This window comes from Strix uralensis, chromosome 1 (assembly GCF_047716275.1).
Source record: "Strix uralensis isolate ZFMK-TIS-50842 chromosome 1, bStrUra1, whole genome shotgun sequence".
Taxonomy (NCBI): Eukaryota; Metazoa; Chordata; class Aves; order Strigiformes; family Strigidae; genus Strix; species Strix uralensis.
In genome coordinates, this window is record NC_133972.1 from 80,910,354 (window position 1) to 80,931,078 (window position 20,725).

A 20,725-nucleotide genomic window follows, 5' to 3' on the forward strand; every position below is an offset into this window, starting at 1 on the left:
GTTCTTACAACATTGTTCACTTCCGAAAAGTGTTGTATTTTGAGAAGGTATTTTGCACTCCTTGGATGGAGAAGCAGCTGTCAAATGAAATAAAATGCTGTTTCTCAAACCTGTGCAGAGCAGCACTAGGGAATTCTGTGTTGTGGTAGCATCACAATTTTGGTGCCTGCTGGGGCTTCACTGCAAAACAGAGTCTGTGAAGGGAATGGATATCCCATGGGTGGAGTTGGGATGGATGTGTAGGCAGATGGACAGATGGGGCAAGAGACTTCTTTTTAGTGAGCTGTATTCAGTAACTGTAGCTGAAGAGGACAGCACTTTCATAACTGGATTGCAGGAACTAGGAAAGCTGTGCTGACATGTACGTGTTTGTTTCTTAGTTGGTAAGGACATGCAGGTATTTCAAATAGTTCTTATTTTTTTTTTGTCAGAATTCTTTTGGGAAAGGGTCAAAAACATGCTACGTAGAACCTAGCTCATGGTTTCTGTTATACAGTATCTAATCATGTGTTTTGAAAGTTGTTTATATTTGATGAAAAAGACTAGGATGTCTCTTACATTCTGACTTTCCTTCTCTCTAGAGAGTTTGTGGGTCATTTTATTGATTTTCCTAAACCACTGATTGCAGTGGTAAATGGCCCAGCTGTTGGAATCTGTGTAACACTCCTTGGACTATGTGACATTGTCTATGCTTCTGACAGGGTAAGTACATTATATAGCTGATCCCAAGGCAGTCTTTAAGCCTCTTTCTGTAACAAATATTATTTGGCTTGGGGTAATCTGACAGAAGAGAACACACAAATGTAAAGGCTTTTTATATCACATCAAGGAACACCTGTATTAATTACCAACACAGGGGTGTGTCAGCCAGCGGTTAACATGCATGGAATTTTTCTCCTGTAGTTACAGTTGTCAAGCTATTGACTCTAGTTTGGAAACTTTTTACTGTATCACTGGGTACAGTAAAGACTAGCTGATGTGAAATGATGGTTGTAAGGCCCCTTTCAGTTGTGGAAGGGGGAGCAAAAGAATATTATGGAATGAAAGTGCAGTAACTGGCATTTTATCTAATCTGTATTCCAAGGCAGCTTTGGAAAAGCTTTGGTTTATTCAACTTAAGATTCCTCTTAAGGTAACTTGCCAAATAGAAAACCAAAAGCTATATTAAGGCATAGCACAGAATGCCATTATGTGTCTTATTTTTTATGTTCTCTTCTGCTCATTTGTATGAGGTTATTAAACAGATACAGAACTTAACCCAAGGTCTTAATTTTAGGCAAGCTTTTGCTTGCAGAAGTGTCTATGATGGGTGGTACTTTGACTCCTGCTTCAGCACTGTGTCAGGCTTTTCCTCAGTGTCCCTGCTGGATTGGGTTTGTCACTGAGACTTAGGAAAATTGAGCTGCAAGGGACCAACTCCTTCTGCTTGCCCCATTACAGGATCAGCTAGGACCATGTCACTCCTGACATATGCTTGTATAACATGCATGATCTATTCAGTCTGTTCTGGTCCTCAGATCTCTTCTTCTTTTACTAGAAAATCGTTGGGTTCTCCCTCTGCATCCCCTCCCATCTGATCTTTTTTTGCTGCAGGGTGAACCTATTGTTTCTTGTTCCTGAATTTAAAGAACAGCCTATTTTCATCCTCCCTTACAATAGCTGTAAGTGTGCTTAGCCATCAGTGTACTTAAACTGTTAGATATATCACAGGTTTACAGCCACTGTCTCAATTGTTTCTTTTTTTTGAGCTAAACAGCTGCAGTTCATCCAGTTTTTCCTCATGTGGCCTGCAGTCACATTCCTCTGGACTCCTTCCAGCTGTTCTGTGTCTCTAAGCGTAGTGGTACAAACCGGACACATCACTCCAGCTCATGTCTTACTGATGCGAAGTAGAGCAGAAGAACTTCTCCACATTCTGCTGGCTCTGTTTCCGTTTTGACATCCCACAATGTTATTTGATTTACATACTTGTGATCTGCTGTAACACCTGGTCCCTTACTGTAGAGTTGCCAGTTAAAGTTGTTCCTATTGTATACTGTATACCAAGTTATTCCTGCGAAACTTTATCTTGTCCACCATAAATAGTATCTTCTTACTCGTAACTCTCCGTTTTAAGACTATTTTGAATTCTAATCACTTCCCCCTTGGCTTACAGCTGTAAGTTAGTATAGACATAGCTGAAGTTTAATCCAGTTAAGCATTAAATATTTTGACCTGTTAATATTATCCTTCTTTCTTGAATGGTTTGAGATTCATACTTGAACTTCCTTTTACTAGTTATATACATAATCATTGGTAAATGTGTCTTATTTTTGCCTTATATTTCTATTTTTTAAATCTCTATATGCTTGTGTTGGTTTCGTACTTCGTTGTCTGACATAGTTTTCACTTTCTGTGTACTGTATTTAAAGTCAGTAACGAGCTCATGATTTAACTGAGACAATCTCTTAGTACCTTCCTACCTGCACTGGGACAGCTTTTGCTTATCCCTTTGGTAACCGTTCTGTGAGGATTTCTGTAGGGTCTAACTTAGCCTTTCACTTAGGTTAGTCCTCATGAGAACTTTTCTATTAACTTCAAGTTAATTGAAGCCTTCTCAAAGGTGATTGTTCTCTGTTCTTCCCTTTCCAGATTGTGAACTCCCATGCAGTAAGGTCATTCTCATCCAAATTATTACTTAATTTCACATTCTCTGATAGCTTGGTTGGAGTGCTTAGGCATTGACTGCCTACTCCAGAAGTGGCCAACTTTGCTGTGTCCAGGATCTGGTTTTATTCTCAGCCAGGTATTCCCACAGCAGATCGTTACCAGCCACATTTGTGGGACACTGCACAGCCCAATCTGACAACAGAACAGCATTTTGGGCGGTCAGTTAACATTGTCTTCTGCACTGGATTTTGCTTCAGTTCATAGGGCGCTAGTTTGTACCCCTGGTATAGTTAATCTCCCCTTGCTTAACCACAACCAGTACTAGCCTGTACCTTGGCAGATATTGTCTAATCTTTTCTTACAGTGATATAAATGTCACTTTCTTTCTAGGAAGTCTATTGTTCTGTCTTACTGTATGGCTGTCTAGAGTACAGTAAGAGATGATTACCTTCTATTACACCAAAAGCTGCATTGGCAACTTCTGCACTCTTTGTGTATCGGTTCATATTTTTAAATGGAAATAAAGGCAAACATTTTGTCTTCCTTGCTTAAAGTTGATATGAGTTGTCAAAGCATAAAATTCTGTAGTTATAGCAGTTATATAAAATCAGGGTATTGTTTTGTGTGATCCCATGATGCATTTCTGCCACAGGTTCTTTTTAAATTTGCATAAAATTTGAGGAAAGAAGATTCAGTGACTTGAATTTTTCAGGAGTAGAATAAACCTAGTGTGCCTTGAGAAAGCAAAATAGTATTCACCTCAAGTTATTTGGGCTATGTATTTAATAACTTTTTAGGGCAGATGTGTATGAACATCCTTTCTGTAAAGATTTTGCACATGCAAATTAGTTTCTCTAAGTGCTGTATTCAGGTAAGGTAACTTCATCAATAGGGCTGTTATTATAAGGAAATTGAATTATACAGACAAAGTCAGCTCTTGGATGCATTGAGAGGATGAAGCAGTGTTACCGGATGGTGTTTAAAGCCTATTATGGTAACAGTTCAGATGTATTTCTGGTGAACTCTGTCCCAGTAGAAGCTTTAAAATGAAAACTAAATCCTACTACTTTAGTCCTGTGCTCTGTTGTGAGGTTTGCTTTGGTTTTATCTGTGGTTTTTTTGGTGTGGGGTTTTTTTTTTTTTTTTCAGGCTACATTTCACAGCCCATTTAGTGAACTTGGACAGAGCCCAGAAGGATGTTCCTCTTACCTGTTTCCAAAAATCATGGGCTTAGCCAAGGTAAGAATGTCTGCACTGTATGTGGGATCATCTGACCTTTGTGTGTTGGTATCCTCCAACTGTAGGAGCAAGCGGAGTCAAAGTAAGAGTCCTCAAAGAGAGCTCATGTTTGCATCTTTTGAACCAAAGATCAAGAAATGTAATGACAGTGTCAGCACAGGCACCATAACAGAGTAGTGACCACTTCTAAAGTCATACAGCGATACTGATGAAGGTTTTCTTTCTCGTGGATTCCACCACCTTCTTGAGATAATTTCTGTATGGCAAAAGGTTGTATCTTTCTTCCAACAGTGGGAGGAAATGATATAACGAAGTGTTAAAAAAAGAAAATAAGAGCACTCATAAGAAATGTCTCGGTAGGCTGCTTTTATCAGGCAAGGGAGCAAGTGTTGCAGGGCTTCTGCCAACCCTGTGGGAAACTTGTAGTCAACCATTGCTCCACTTGTGAACGTGAAGCAATCCATTTATGTATGTACTTCCAGACCTTTTATATTATCTATTTTTTTTCTTTACATATATATATATATATATGTCTTCTGTCCATACTCTTATTTTCTGTCTACTCTAGAAATAAGGAAACTAGATAATAGTAATTGAAAAAAAAAAAAAGACAGCAGAATATAGATTTTCTTTTCTCAGAACAGCATAGCTCCCTTTCTGCTTCTTTTGATATCCCACAGAAAAAAATCTGGATAGTTTCAAATACGTATCTGATATTATTGCCTGTATTAACATAATTTTGTTGATCAGGGTTTAAATCTGTAAGGAGTGTAGAGCAAGCACTTCATAAACATTCAAGTATCAAGGGTAGTCTGTTCAGTGAGATAGAGTCTACCAGTACGTATTCTAGAAATCTTGGAGTCACTGCAAGAAGTGAGCAAACGCATTCATGATGAGGTAATTTCGGGTGACAACCTTGGAGTTCTGCTCAAAAAGACATGCAGACTTCTGGTGAACAATAGGAGCTGGAGGCCAATCCCTAGTGGTGTAGCCCAGGGGTTGGTACTGGGTCTAATACTTATTTAACCTCTTCATTATGTCCCGGATGGTGAGACTGAGTACACCCTCAGCAGATGATACAAAACTGAGAGGAATGGTTGATACACCAGATGCGTTGCCATTCAAAGTGACCTGCACAGGCTGGAGAATTGGAGAATCTCATGGGTTTCAGAAAAGGAAAAAGCAAAGTCCTGTACCTGGGAAGAAATAACCCCACCCACCAGTGCATGCTGGGGGCTTACTGGCTGGAAAGCAGCTTTGCAGAGAAGGACTTGTGTGTCATGGTGGACAACAAGTTGCCCATGAGCCAGCAATGCACCCTTGCAGCAAAGAATGCCAATGGTATGCTGGGTTGCATTAGGCAGGTTGAGGGAGGTGAGTCTTCCCCTCTGCTCAACCCTGGTGAGAACACAGCTGGAGTGCTGTGTTTGGGACTGGGCCCTGGCTACAAGTTTGGAGCAGGTCCAGCAAAGAGCCACCAAGATGGTTAAGGCACTGGAGAATATTACATATGAGAAGAGGCTGAGAGCTCTGGGACTGCTTTTCCTGGAGCAGAGAAGGCTTGGGAGAATCTTACCAATGTTTATAAATACCTGATGGGAGAGTGTAAAGATGATAGGGACAGATTCTTTTCAGTGGTGCCCACTGACAGGACAAGGGGAGAGAGGTACAAATTGAAACACAGGAAATTCCATATGAATATAAACAAATAATTTTATAGTGAGGGTGGTGAAACACAGGATCAGGTTTTGCAGAGATGCTGTGAAGTCTTCATCCTTGTAGAAGTGTCTTCATCCTTGGAGATACTCAAAACCCAACGGACACAGCCCTGGACAGTCTTCTCCAGCTGACCCTGCTTGAGCAGGGGGATTGAACTAGACAGTATCCAGAGGTCCCTTCCAACCTCATCTGTCCTGTGATTCTGTGCTCTTTTCAAGAGGACAGACATTAACGAGCAAGGGAGTAAAATAAATGTGGCTTGGAAGCTCGTGCCTTTCCTGTCAGGTTACTCAAGTCTTGTGTCTTGTTGAATCATGCTTTCTGCTTTTCTTTAAATAGGCAAATGAGATTTTGCTGTTCAATAAAAAGCTGACTGCAGCAGAAGCCTGTGCCTGGGGACTTGTGACTGAAGTCTTCCCCGACAGCACTTTTCAGAAGGAAGTTTGGGCAAGATTAGAAGCTTATGCAAGCCTCCCCAAAAATGTCAGTATTTTAAATTTTTCTCTGCCTTCTAAGCCTGTAGTATTCCCAGTACTCCTGCCAAAACCTATCCTGCTACTTGATTTACCTTCATCCTTAATTGAAATAACAAGGCTCAATATATTTTCCTTTAAGCACAGATCTGTCCCTGTCCTTCTGCTGCTGGGAAACAGGTAGCTCTCTTCTACCCTGGCTGAATCTAAGACAGTGCGCTGTACACAGAGTTTCAGTGGCTGAAAAGCCTTAAAAACTAACTAATTCATCCACCTGCAGTCTCTGTGTGTGTGCCTTGGATATCTTCTCTTAGATTTTTATTTTAGTAATAGTTTAGGTTTAAGAGACTTACCACTGGTTCTACAATATTAATTGTACTGTGTGCACTGTGGGTGCTCAAGATGACACTGGGTGGCTTTACATTTTGCTGAATTCCTTCATCCTGCTCCCTAGTTTAGGTTTTGCAAAACTACTTGAGTCACAGTGGTATTATGTTATATTGGACGAGAGGAGACACTTGTGCCAACTGCTGATAATGTATGTTGCATTTGGCACTGCAGACAGTTGAACAGGTTTCGCTTCTTATGTCCATCTATTCTGATTATGAGCACTTGGACTGCTGTTTTGCTTCCCATGAACCTCCTCCACCCTATTAGCAGTCTTAGTAATTAAATGTAATAATTACTTCCAGCAAAAAGGTTGTCTAAAAGCTAAAAAGTACAATGATAATATAACTTGGTTTGAATTCTAGTGTGTTTATTGTGGTATTTTCTGAAATGTTAAATTAAGGTATAGAAAGCATAACTTCCTAATGTTCCTCCCTCTCTCCTCCAGTCCTTGGCAGTGTCAAAGCAACTGTTACGAAGTATGGAAAAGGAGAAGCTCCATGCAGTCAACAGTAAAGAGTGTGAAGTCCTGCAGGAGAGGTGGTTATCCGATGAATGTATAAATGCTGTTGTCAGCTTCTTCCAGAAGAAAGCAAAACTCTAATCTTTACCAGTAGAATAATTCACCTTCTGACAATAGCTTAATCTGCCCTTATCGTTATAAACTTTCTCTTCAAATAATAATTATCACACCTTTTGATGTGGTATATTCCTGTTCTGAGTACTGGGTTAAAACTGGTTCATAAAATTAATACAATGTTATGTGCCTTGGATCCATTATGGATATTTAGGTTGGGGAAGAAAGATTCATTATTCTGTAGGAAGCAGTGATGTTTCTGAATAATACTAAAGCAGAACCAACAGATTCACTAGCACTGTATTTTGATAGCTTTTCAATAAATGTCTTATGAATGATTCTTCTTATTCATTGGTGAGGAAGGAAATACTGTATTAATGAAAAAATAAATAGAAGTATTTAATTACTGTTATGCTGACTCTTACTCCTCCTGTTAAACATCTTCAATGAGAGGGAAAGTAGTTCCTGCAGGTGTATTAATAAAGGTGTCTTACAAAAAGTATTCACTGTACTAACTTGAAGATTCTCAAAGATGTTTGGTGTGAGCTTTATGGTGCTAATCTTAAATATATTTTTCCATTAATTGCTTCATATTGCCCTTTTTCTGTGAAAAATCCCATTAAAGATAAGATGGCCGGGCCCAAAGAGTTGTGGTGAACACAGTTAAATCCAGCTGGTGGCCAGTCATGAGTGGTGTCCCCCAGGGCTCGGTTTTGGGGCCACTCCTGTTTAACATCTTTATTGATGATCTAGACGAGGGGATTGAGTGCACCCTCAGTAAGTTTGCAGATGACACCAAGTTGGGTGGGAGTGTTGATCTGCTCGAGGGTAGGGAGGCTCTGCAGAGAGACCTGGACAGGCTGGAGCGATGGGCTAAGGCCAGCTGTAGGAGTTTCAATAAGGCCAAATGCCGGGTGCTGCACTTGGGCCACAACAACCCCCAGCAGCGCTACAGGCTTGGGGAGGAGTGGCTGGAGAGCTGCCAGTCAGAGAGGGACCTGGGGGTGTTGATTGACAGCCGGCTGAACATGAGCCAGCAGTGTGCCCAGGTGGCCAAGAAGGCCAATGGCATCCTGGCTTGTATCAGAAATACTGTGGCCAGCAGGGACAGGGAAGTGATCTTACCCCTGTACTCGGCACTGGTGAGGCCGCACCTCGATTACTGTGTTCAGTTTTGGGCCCCTCACTACAAAAAGGACATTGAAGTACTCGAGCGTGTCCAGAGAAGGGCAACGAAGCTGGTGAAGGGTCTGGAGCACATGTCGTACGAGGAGCGGCTGAGGGAACTGGGGTTGTTTAGTCTGGAGAAGAGGAGGCTGAGGGGAGACCTCATTGCCCTCTACAACTACCTGAAAGGAGGTTGCAGAGAGCTGGGGATGAGTCTCTTTAACCAAGTAATAAGCAATAGGACAAGAGGGAATGGCCTCAAGTTGCGCCAGGGAAGGTTTAGACTGGATATTAGGAAGCATTTCTTTGCAGAACGGGTTGTTAGGTGTTGGAATGGGCTGCCCAGGGAGGTGGTGGAGTCCCCATCCCTGGAGGTGTTTAAGAGTAGAGTCAGCTTAGTGCTGAGGGATCTGGTGTAGTTGGGAACTGTCAATGTTAGGTTAATGGTTGGACTGAATGATCTTCAAGGTCTTTTCTAACCTAGATGATTCTGTGATTGTGACCTCTTACTGTGGCCATTTTGGAGTTAAATTAACAAAACAATTATTTTTCAACAGAGAATTTCTCCCCTGTTCTTGGATGTCTTTGGGTAGAGAGTATACCACGCACTGCAGGGAAAAGGGTCAGGTTGCTGGAAGTAGGTGAACATTTAACTCATGCCAACAAAAGGAAAGCAAGGAGAAGCAGCAGTTACTCATCCAGAAAAGCCTCTTGATGACAAGGAACTGATTGTTGTAAAAAAAAAAAATGGGGAAAAAACAAACAAAAAACCCACCAAACCCAAACTTTAATTTTAGTGCTCTAGACTGATCCTCAAGAGCGGTGACAGAAACCCAAAAGGCAGCACTCCAGTCCTGGCCCCACGTGCTCAAGCAGGTACGTACAGAACAGCAGGGGCACAGCACGTGCCTACGGGTAATGCAGAGGGCGGCTGGTGTTGGTGCAGCAGAGGTCGAGGTGGATGCTGGTTTCTCAGGTGGGTGGCGAGTGCCAGAGCACTGGGGCATAGCGTGGGGGTGGGAGCTGCTCTCAGCGAGCCCCCAGAAATGCCTGACTTCGGATGTCGCCAGTGTGCCTTGGCCAAGACTTGCAGTGCCACCGCCGGAAGGTCACCTGTGACTGGGCAGCATGGACATGCAGGGTGGCTGCTTGGCAGTGGCACTGCTGCCTTGCAGGGTAAGCAGGTCTTAGAATCCAGACTTGCCTCCGATGTGGTACCTGGCCCTTGGGATTTAACTACTGACAAAGAAAAAGAGAAATGGGATCAGAGACGAAGAGAACAAGAAACATGGGTATGCATCACTCAGCTATGATACAGCAGTTAAATTTGATGCTAAGTATTAAATGGATTTAAGGTCCTCCTTAGCCCTCTGTGAGAATCAATGCTGCCACCCAGGATTGCAAGGAAAACCAACTCTGCTGTCACACACAGGATGGCAGAAGCAGGGCCAACAGAGACACGGGGTGAGTGAAGCAGTAGAGTGGTATAGGGAAGAAGGAGAGGGTAAAACTTCCAGGGAGGTCTAAGAGTTAGACCCAGCTGCCAGGAAAGAGAGGGAGACCAAAATAATTTCCTGTTATGAAATAACATTGAAAAGGGCTGGGGAGGGCACACTTCCAGCAGAGGTGAAATGGCCAAAGGGCAGCCTGGCTCTTCCCCCTTCCCTCCCAGCACCCAGAGAGGGGACGCAGCTCCAGGCCCCACAACATGGTGGCCGCCTGTAGCATGGCAGTGGCGGGTGGGGGAAGAGGACAGCTCTGCCGGGCAGCGTGCATGGGTGGTGCTGTGGGGTCAGGAGCGGCTGAGGCCCAAGGCGGTGAGTAAGAGAAGAAGCTGAGGCATAGACCTGGGTGGGAGCTGAGTGCTCAGGACTGCCATGGCACCCTAGCCCTGTGAGGTGGTGGCCGCTGCCGTCCATCCTGGGCATGCCCTGCTGTGGCCGGGACATCTCTTGGGCCACTGGTGGGGTGCCAGGCTCAGTGCTGGCTGCAAAATGGCGGCAGTTGTGTGGGACAAGGAGCAGGCTGAGAGTTGCGGCCCTGGCCCATGGCAGCCCCCCGGGTTTGGGGCAGCACAGGGCATGTGCCTTCAGGACCGGAGGGTGAAACATAGCTTTGTCTTGCCAGGGCTTTTGTGGCATGCGTGCTTTTTTTCATTTTTGCTCTGCTCACATGAGCCTGAGTCCCTGAAACACTTTCTGTGGGGTTTTTATGGCATGGTGGAGGCACCATAGTGGTCACCATTGTTGGTGTACTCAGGTATAAACAGTAGTTAGTTTTTCGGTCTTTTAAAAGCTCTTTATCAGTGATAAGGTTTAGCAGATTTAGTAGTGCATCAGCTGTGTTATCAAGTGTATTTTGTGTGTGTGCGATGTATTTGCCAAGGAAAAATGCAGCTGTTAATAATTTGTTGATGGATGAAATAGAAGAAACAGTGGATGCCAGCATATCACTTACAGCAATGGGAGATGAATCATTAGTGGTTTTGTAATGAATTAGTTCTGTTGAAATTTTTTTCTGTTCTGACTCTCAATGAGAATAAATCAACATTGCTTTGAGGGAATGGTACTCCTGAGTGTTTTTAGTTAACTTTTGGAAAGGCAAATCATCACCTCAGATCACTAACAAAGTTCACTTCATACAAATGTTTTGTGAACAAAAAAAGTTTTCTGCCTAGCAGCATCTTTAGTCATTTTTACACATTCTATAGATGTCTGGTATTGAGAAGAACAAAACAAGCCTGATAATCGCTTCAAACAATTTCTGTTTACTCCATACAACAAATCAGCAATTTTAGATAATTTCTTCTGAAATATGGTCAGTTTTAAATTATATTTTTAATAATACGATTGTGAGGGCTACATCAAATGTTCACTATGTTCCCTTCAAGGTATTACCAGTGAGCGGTGTATGTCTTGCTAACACAGAGGTGCCATGTACAATAGGATTCAGGTCACACTTTGCACAATTACACATGTGCTTAATCTGCCTCCATGTTTGTATAGAGTCACAGGTAAATAATCAAATATATCACACAGAAATACTAACGGCAAGATATCTAAACATAGTTTTGGAAAATAAGGTGTTCCAAGCTTACACTGGATATAAGACCTGCAACATTCATTGATTATATTCATTATAGTTAGTGTTAATACAACACCTGTTTGGCAAAAGTAGCTTTGAGACCAGCAATAAAAAATACAAAGTCTGCATATAAGGCCATTGTGAGATATTAATGATACACTCCATCTTTTTATCATAAAGGATTCAGGATATTCAGGCTGCATCACGATGCCAGCTTTTGTGTTTCTGAATTGAATTTGCAGTTCAGTTGTAAATACCCTGCAACAACTCTGCTGTGTTGAAGTGGCTCTCCCTTGTTCCAGATGAATGTGAACATGTCCATAAGAGTAAGGTAGTAGGTCTCATATCTAAACAAGGACTTTTAAGGTTTTCAAACAAATTAGAATTTATGATTAAAAACTCTAAACCATGGCCATTCTTAAAATGTTTCCTTCATCTATAACCTTTCCTAGATGTTTACAGACAACTATGCATGTTATTTAATCTTCTTGTAGTAACTAAACAAAGTATTTTCATTCACAAAGTTTTCTTGGAGGATTAGTTTTCCTTTTTGATTTGCAACTGAGCAAAATTTAAAATGAATTCTGTATTGCCTGTAACAGGTGAAATGTAGTATCAGTACATTTTAGCCCTAAGTAGGTGGAATAGGTCTAGAATGTTGCTAGAATGCAACATCTAAAACCTGGAGGGAAGAACCCAAACCCAAATCCTTTTTTGGCTTATTAACCACTTCTCCATTCAATATAATAAGATGTGTACAGTTGAAAGCAGTCTGTATAAAGTGTTTATACATGATATTGCTTTAATTAAGTAGTTGCAGTGGAACACACCTGTGATAGCAGTTCAGCAGCTTCTCACCAAGATGGTTACACAGCACAATATGATGACTAACAGAACTGGCAGCAAAGCCTGCAGAGCTTTGCAAGGCAACCAATTCAGGGTTTGCAGAGGGCTGAAGCAAGAAGGCTAAGAATGCTGTTGTCATATTGTCCAAAACTTTGGGATTAAAATATAAATCTGTACAACTGAAAATTCAGTAGTACCTTGTCAGACAGTATCTACTCTCTGGATCAAAGGGGGTTTTTTCTTCTTCTGACAGAACACCCAGACTCCCCTCAGGCCTTCACTCATGGCCACCCAAAGGTTGGGTTGAGAGCTAGTAGGACACTGATGAGGACCTTATAGCTATTAGTCTGCCACAAGCGGGTACAGGTGAGAAGCATCATCTGAAGGAGTGCCGAGCTGCCTGGGGTGGTCATAGTACTCCTGCAGAGGGGTTGCAGCATAGTGTTTGTCCCTACCTGAATTTTGCTGAACCAGGGGTGCCCTGGGCTCTGCAATCCAGGTTGAGATGTTACTACCTGGGACCTGCAAACCTCATGAACCAGCGTTTTTCCTGAGTGCAAAGTTTGCGTGCAGCTATATTACATTAGAGATGTAAGTGTGCTAAGAATATGAACAAAACAAGGTTTATAGGAAGATACCTTTTGTTAGAGTGGTTGGTGTAGTGTAAAAAGTTGAAAATTTTTCTGGCACATAGTTCTTTCTTCATGTGTCCTCAAAAGCACACCTCTTTTCTCCAACTATGGTAGTTAGTCTTATAGAAGTTATTTCTCCCTACCTAAAATCCTAATCTTTTTCAAATGCAGATACGACATTTGAGGTATGTTGTTAAAAGCCAAGTTCAGCTCACTGAAACTAACATGCTTGTAACAGGTTAAAACTTTCTAGTAAAAGATCAAAAAGAGAAAAAAAAAGTGATAATTTCTAAGAAGTGTTTTCACGTGCACTATATCCCAAATTGGTTTGTTCTTTTTGCAGGACTTCCAGTGGACCTATTGCTAGATCAGAGGTCATCTGAAAAGTGTAGCACAACACAGGTGGACTTCATAGGACAAATAAATGAGGTATCCTGTTTTATTTCATATTTCTTGTGCTCATTATGAAACATGTTTCTGATATTTAAGCAAAGCTGTTTTCCTTACTTTAGCAAACTCAGAGTATCAGTGAAGAAGGAATGTTTCATGCCTGGAACAAGATGCATAATGAAGGCAAAATTGCTGTGAGCAGATAAAATAATGTTTTAATAATTATATCAAATTAAATTGAGTAGTTAATGTCTTAGCCATCCAGCCAGGCTGAACAGGTGAGAGCAATGCCTGCAAAGGCATGTTAGCGCTCTGTGGAATTAAATATCGACAGGTAATTATCAGCCTATATATTTTCTAATTGGAGCCCTCAAAGGGTTTTTATGAATGGATGTAGATTTGTTTGCATTAAAGAAGGGCACTTGGGACGTAACAAACAGTATGTTCAAGTAAAAGCTTTCAGTCTCTTCTAGAGCATGTTATTTTGTACCATAGTTACACCCTGAGGATGCTTGTAAATATCTAAGCACACAATTCATTAACTCCCTTATTAGTGTAATTTCTTTAGTAGATTTTCTGTATGCTCTGATGCTGGGTTTCATTATTAAAGGAGTAATATACAGCAGAGAGGGGAGATTTTTTGTTGGGCTTTTTTTCTTTTATTGGTACTGGGCTTTCTCTTCCAATTTAGTTAAGACGCTGGAACTGTAAGAACCATGTCAGTACTTTTGATTACAAACAACACTTCCTACACACTACATGTTCTAATGTGTAGGAAATGTTTATGCCGATTGAAAACTTTAACCCGAATAATTCGAATAATTTGAATAATTCACTTACCTTCTTTTCCCTAAATGTATATGTAATAAACTGATAGTATCTCCAGTTTGTATCCCTCATGATAGTATATGTTCACCTTAATTAACCTTTTGTGATGGGTAGGGTTTCATATTTTTCAACCAGTAAAATATCTATTGCAAATGTGTTTTTTACTTGGCATTTTAAATAAAAGTAGGATAACTGATCTTACAGATATGAAACAAGGAATTCTTTACCTATTGTTATGAAGGGTAATTTAAAAATCTGGAAAACACTTGCATAGATTAAAAAAATAGAAATTAAAGTACTTACGGAAATTCTGTGGAGTTTATAATAACATACCTAAAAGAAGATAATGGAACAGTATGTAAGTTGTTACAATTTTTATTGATTGAAGGGATATTTTTGCTGTCTCACAGCACTTTAAAGTGATTAGATTTGAGTAATGTGTTAACACTTTTTTTTAAAAAGTGTCTGAGCATCAAAAGGGCAGAAGCTAACTTCTGATCATGTTGTTACATTAGCCTCAGTCTTCTAAATATGTGTGACTTTACCTTTCTTTTGTGATACAAGGACAGAATGCTGAATTTTTTTATCAAGGTCTGCTATCGTACAAGGAGAACTAGCAGAAGGTACAGTTAAGTACATAAAGTTAGTGGAGAGAGTTTCTCAGAAATCTCCCTACTCCTCATAAATAAAACAGAACAAAACATAGTCTGTATTTGTCAAGGACAAACAATATCAAACTGATCTAATTTCCTTCATTAGTGTGACTGGCTTGGTGTATAAGTGAACAGCAGTGGATGTAATTTAAAGTTTAGTAAGGTTTTTGTGCTGTTCTACTATGCAGCTGCCATAAACAATTCCAGGAAATGTGATCTAGATTAAATCACAATTATAAAGTTGTAGAATTGGCTGAAACACTCTACTGAGCAGTAGTCATCAGGTTACCAAAGTGAGAGGGCATAGACTGGGATCTGACAGGAGTTTATTCTGGTGTTGCTTTTGCTCAGTGTGTCCATGAATGAGTTGGATGTCAGAAGAGAACATTATATTATAAAATATGTGGCTAACAGCAAGTTTCAGGGTCATCTTGGTGAGTTGGATTGTTCATAATCAACAGGCTGAATTTCAGTAAAGAGAAGCACCTTTCCACTCAGCTACTGCTGAATTTTCTTTTGATGATTCTACTGATGATTAGATTATCTTCTATCGATGCTGAAATTAGATACCCCAAGAACTGACATAATTTCTCTAAAATGGTTACCTCAGAAATATTTCAGTAGCAATTATCTTATTTTAGCAAAACCTTAAGCGTGTTAGTTTGAAAGATAGTTCTCAGTAATCTACCCATCAAGGGAGAAAAAATTCTGTCATATAGGTAAGAACCCAAAATACATGGAAAAACACTTCTGTTAAGCACTTCCCTTTCCCAAGCCCTTCACTTCCCTCATAGTTCTTCATTTATGAGAATGTGCTCTTCCTTTGTGCTTGTTGGAAAACATAGAGAAAGGTGAGTCTAATGGGATAGAGAGAGGAATTGTCCCAAGTTTTGCTACTCTGTGCTGTAGCTAGTGGAGAGCACAGTGGTAAGTTCTTGAAGGGTTTTCAATACGCTTTTGCAAGCTTTTTGTAAACTATCTGTTTCAAAAAATTTAGGAAGAATCTCTGTGAGATTGCACTTCCCATTACAAGACATTCCTGCATCAGTTGCACCATCTGCTTATAGGAAATGAGGGAAGCAGTTAAATATGCTTGATTGTCTGTACTGGGAGTCAACTGGAAACTAGAAGATGGTGGCTTCTGCAAATCTCTCCTTCCCTACTCCATAAAACCTTGTAGAAGTCCAGAGGTTTAAGCAGTTCTCAGTAAGGGCAAATAATATATTACTTCTGTGATGGATGGTAAACGAAGAAACAATTTAAACTTTTTTTAAACTCCTTTCACTCGCATTTCATGCAAAATCAGCTTAAAACAAACCAGTTTCCATTGTGCCTTTCCAGCTTCATTTCCTTTTACCATTCCTATTGCAGATAAATGCCTTGATATCATTTTATTTTCTTCTTCTGGGCAGTATCTTTTAATCACAGGGCACAAGGCTTCTCCTGGTTATTGGGACAAAGGAGTTTTGAGATAGAACACTTTCTAAAACAAAACCTGACTGCTCTGGTTTTTGTTATTTTTGCCCATTATCTAGCTGTGTTATGGCAGTTTGGATAGTTTTTAATCCATAATGTTGTAACGCATACTCTGAACAAGACTGTGCTTTGCCACACTAAAATTTCTTTCATGGAGGGTCAGCTGGAAAGAAGCAGGGAAACTTAGAAGGTGATACATTGGTGGTAGTTTGTTACCTGTGTTTTGATGTCTTGATCTATGCTAGTGTTTGCTTTGTTCTGTAACTAGTGTCTTAGAAAAGAAGAAATACATACTGTGTTGTGAATCCCATAGGAGCAGTACAGAAAAGGCCCTCTGCCTCCCCCAGCCTCCCCCTGGCCCAAGGAGCAGAAGAAGTTAACCTGGGTGTGCACCTTCTTGTGGGAGCCTAGAAGAAAATTGGAAGTCTGTTACACAGGATTGGTTTCAGTCTTTGGAGCTGAACGTGGCTCATATAGACTACAAGAATGAATGTGCCTTTTGGGAACACCCATTTTCATGTAGAAGATAAAGAGCGCAGGATAACTTTTTTAAAATAAAATTGAAGTTGCATTTTTTTTGACAGTAGTGTGGATGAGTTGCAAGTTGAATATGTAACACCCTGAAAAGGAAAACAAGATAGGTAACTCAGCATGACATTCAGCCTTTGATATTTTAATAAAAATAGCAATGTTGCATTTATACTTGGGTGAGGGAAGCAGAGTTGTTTTTTAGTTGCTTGTAGGCATTGAAAACCAGTCTGAGCTGTTAGTCTGCTATTATATTCTTAAATCAAAATAGCAGCAAATTCCAAATAAACCTAGTGGAGTACTGCTTTACTTATGATGACATGGAATATCAACAGTTGCACCCTCAGCATACAGAATACAGTGAAGTCAAGATCTTTACGAGATTCAGCGGGGCCAGTATTTTACCTTTAGTACATTTTCTTCCTCTAAACGGAATCTCCAGTTTATTTCTGTCCTTTTTCCTTCCTCAGACACACCAGTAAGTCTTCAGTGAAAATTCTACCTCACGTGATAATTCTTAAACTTCTTTGCTGCTAATCATGCAGTGGGAGGTAATGTGTATGAATATTAAACAGCATCTTATACCAGTCTTCAGCAGACACCAATAGTAATCTGCTGGACAAGAGGAGACTGGAATATTCTATTAGTGCTAGAACTGAAGCTGTCATTTCTAACTTTGAGCCTGCTACTGAATGTAATATTGAAGATACCCTCTCTGTTTCCAAATGTAGTTTTGGGTTACAAAATGGTAGTGCAGAGGACAGTCTCCTAATGGAAGAAAATAATGTATCTGTGAATGAAAAGATAAATGACAGTTTGCCTAAATATTTCAAAAGCATGGATTTGAAGTTAAAGCTATAAGCAATCATAAACAACTAAGGAACTAAAATCCAGACTTGAAAACAAAATATTCCTCTCTCCTTCCTCCCCCAACATTCATCTTTACAAAAAGTAGTCTTTTCAAAATAGGATAACCACAAGTTAGGTTTTGGTTTGTCCCCAGAAGGCTCTGATGTGAAACTGTTCTCTCATCTACTGGAAACAGGAGTGCAGCATCTGCCTGTGGTGGTGCAATTCTTACCCCTCCCAGCCCCTCCTTGTTGGGCTGCTCGGTGCTAGGTGTGATTCCCCCAAGCTATACACCAATCTGTGGAGGTAAGGACTGCTAATGTTAAGGCGCCCCCTTAACGAGCCCCTCCCGATTGCTCCAAAACGGTTATAACAGCCCATCATCTCCTAATGGCCTGGCACACCTGTGCCTGGGATGTGGTCAAATAGGAACAATAACAGAGTTGCACATTCATCAAGTTCTTGTGCAACTGCTGGAAGGCACCAGAATACTTCGTTGTTCGAGGTGGGTGTGAGCAAAAGGTATCTGACAAAAGTTAATTATCTTGGACCCCAATTGCGACCACAAGGGAGACCCTTTGAGCTCTCCTGGTGATACAGAGAAATGATTACTTGTTTTAAGACTTATTTACTTATTTACTTACTTCTAGCAAGTTATAGTATTACTTATAGTATTTTTTAATATTGCTAAGAATCCTGCTTGCCCAGACTGTTCTGTGGAATTTTACCAAGGACTACCGTGTCCATCAAAACAAAGCAGTTTACTGTGAAAATCTACCAAGAACTGCAGTGTTCAGCAAAATATCATGTTTTTGTCCTTGAGGAACAAGTGTGCTGTAACTAGTTGGGCCTCAGTAATGAGTAAAGATAGCCCTATACGGATTGTAGAAGTTTCATTGGTCCCCTAAATAAGATAGGATGAGTAAACCGGCTGAAAGTTGTTCAAGAAATTGGCTAAGAGAATCTGCGCATGCTCTGGGGAAAAAAACAAGGTGAGGAAGACTATGAGCCTTCCTCCCAAGGATCCCTAAAGACGCCCCCCAGGAGGGAATCCGCAGGTGCAAAGATAACATAAACTGCTGACACCAGCCTTACTCATGCATATGTATGTTTGTGTTATGTAATCCAATGAATATGTATATCCACACTCTATAAGTTTTTGGTAAAATGTGCTGTTGGTGTGCAAGCTTTGTGGAGAAATCCCCTTGCACCCTGGCGCTGGAGTAAACATACCTGCTTTATAACTCTATTCAAGTTGTAGAGTCTGCTTTCTGCAAATCACTGGATCGCAGCGGGCCTGTGACCAGCATCTCCCCTGAGCTGGGACGCCTCTCAGGTACCAAAACCCTTAAGCTGTCGTCTGCTGCCAGAGCCGATGGAAGGCCAGGGCGAAGTCCCCTGCTCGAGTCTCAATTATCGCCCGTTGAGGAATGCCAAGGCATTGTGAGTATTTACTCTAACTCGAGAAGAGGGAAATTTTACTTTGAGCTACCTTCTCTTTCACTCATTCTCTGCTTACTGGTAACTGTGTGGGTACATACTTCATTCTACTGGATCTGAATACTTTTGTTTCTGTGTGTGTGTGTTTGTACGTTTTGTGTTTGTGTATGCGCATCTACATATGTTTAAATTAAGGTACTGTAAAGTAAGTTAGTGTGAATCTTGTCATTTTAGAATCTGTAAAAAAAGTTGCTTTTTCTTCTAAATTATTTTGTAAATGATCAATGCTGTTATTTATTAATAAATCTAAAATTCCTGTTAAATCATTACCATGTTGATACTTTCATCCGTGACACTGCCTACATTGCAGAAGACCAAGACCTCACAGCTTCTCCCCTGATAGTTGTCAGCAATCAACCTATCTCTTCAAAGTCCACACATCAGTCAGCCAGGGCTACCCTGGTTCTCCCTGTCTTCAGAGAGCTTTTAAACAAGAAAAAATTCCAGCTGCTGTACATATGAGCAGAGCTGTTCAAAATGTGTTTGCCAGTGCTTTGGGACAGGCAGGTGTGTAGCAGAACACCCGCTGCTGGCAGTTCAGCCACGAGGGATGTTAGAGCATCACGGTGTGGTGGTTTGACCTTGGCTAAATGCCAGGTACCCACCAAGTCACTCTATCACTTCCCCCCCCTTCCATTTTTTTTTCTCAACAGGGTAAAGAGGGGAAAGAAAATAAGATAGGAAAAAAAAAACAACCCTTGTGGGTAAAACAAAAGCAGTTTTAATATAAGCAAAGTGAAGCAAAGGTCCGTGCGCGGAAGCAAAAAAAAGAAAACAGATTTATTCTCTACTTCCCATTAACAGGCGATGTCGGGCCTTCTCAGGAAGCAGGGCTCCAATACGCGTAGTGGTTGCCTCAGAGGACCAAGGGTGACCCCACCCCCTTCCTCCTTTCTCCCAGCTTTATACTGAGCAGACGTCATATGGTCTGGAATATCCCTTTGGTCAGTTCGGGTCAGCTGTCCTGGTTGTGTCCCCTCCCACGATCTTGCCCACCCCGTCCCACTGTGGGGGGGAAATGTCGGAAAGAGCCTTGGTGCTGTGTAAGCACTACTCAGCAGTAGCCACAACACCAGTGTGCTATCAACACCCTGCCAGCTCCCAGCATAAAACACAGCACCATGAGGGCTGCTACAGGGGAAAACCAATTCTGGCTCAGACAGACCCAGTACACACGTGATGTTCCAGAGAGCTCTGAGACGCCCACAATGTTAAACATATGCCTGTGAGGAGATCTTCCTCTTGCTCTGTTGCGGAACTAAGCTCTCATTCAGCTGTGCTAGCAACTTCAAAGTTATAGTCACCAAACATTGCTGCCACTACTTTTTCTTATACCATTGTATATGAACAATATAAGGCCAAAACCTCTTCAGAAAGAGCTCAGTAAACTTTTGTCAAAAAGGTAGAATCTCTCTCTTGCCATGTACCTCATTGGAACGGAACACAACTGTGCTATAAATAAAAAAAAAAATCAAAGTTCATTGATTTTCTGTGCCAGGATCTTGAGACACCTTGTAAGACTTCTTTATGAAACTAGCTGACACATAACTGTCTTCCAACGGGCTTATCCCTGTTACAATTACAGCTTTTTTCAAATATTTGTAAAATAATAATAAAATGTAGTGCTCAGACTGATTGTTAATTACAATTGTATTACTTAGCATAAATACATTGAAACAGTGTAAAAGTGGTGGTATGACTTAGGTACATCACTGGACCACATTCCAA

General features: G+C 41.0%; 1 protein-coding gene across 6 annotated transcripts in view; it reads left to right on the top strand.

Annotated features, from left to right (window-relative positions):
• The window catches only part of ECI2 (enoyl-CoA delta isomerase 2), a 36,121-nt gene extending 28,575 nt beyond the window's left edge, over nucleotides 1-7,546 (top strand). For all 6 annotated transcript variants that reach the window (XM_074872775.1, XM_074872764.1, XM_074872803.1 and 3 more), the window contains 4 exons: nucleotides 582-702; nucleotides 3,799-3,888; nucleotides 5,947-6,090; nucleotides 6,916-7,546. In XM_074872775.1, the coding sequence (XP_074728876.1) occupies nucleotides 582-702; nucleotides 3,799-3,888; nucleotides 5,947-6,090; nucleotides 6,916-7,071 (511 nt within the window). In that variant the 3' untranslated portion in view covers nucleotides 7,072-7,546. The remainder of the gene's footprint in view (nucleotides 1-581; nucleotides 703-3,798; nucleotides 3,889-5,946; nucleotides 6,091-6,915) is intronic.
• Nucleotides 7,547-20,725: the final 13,179 nt, after the last annotated feature.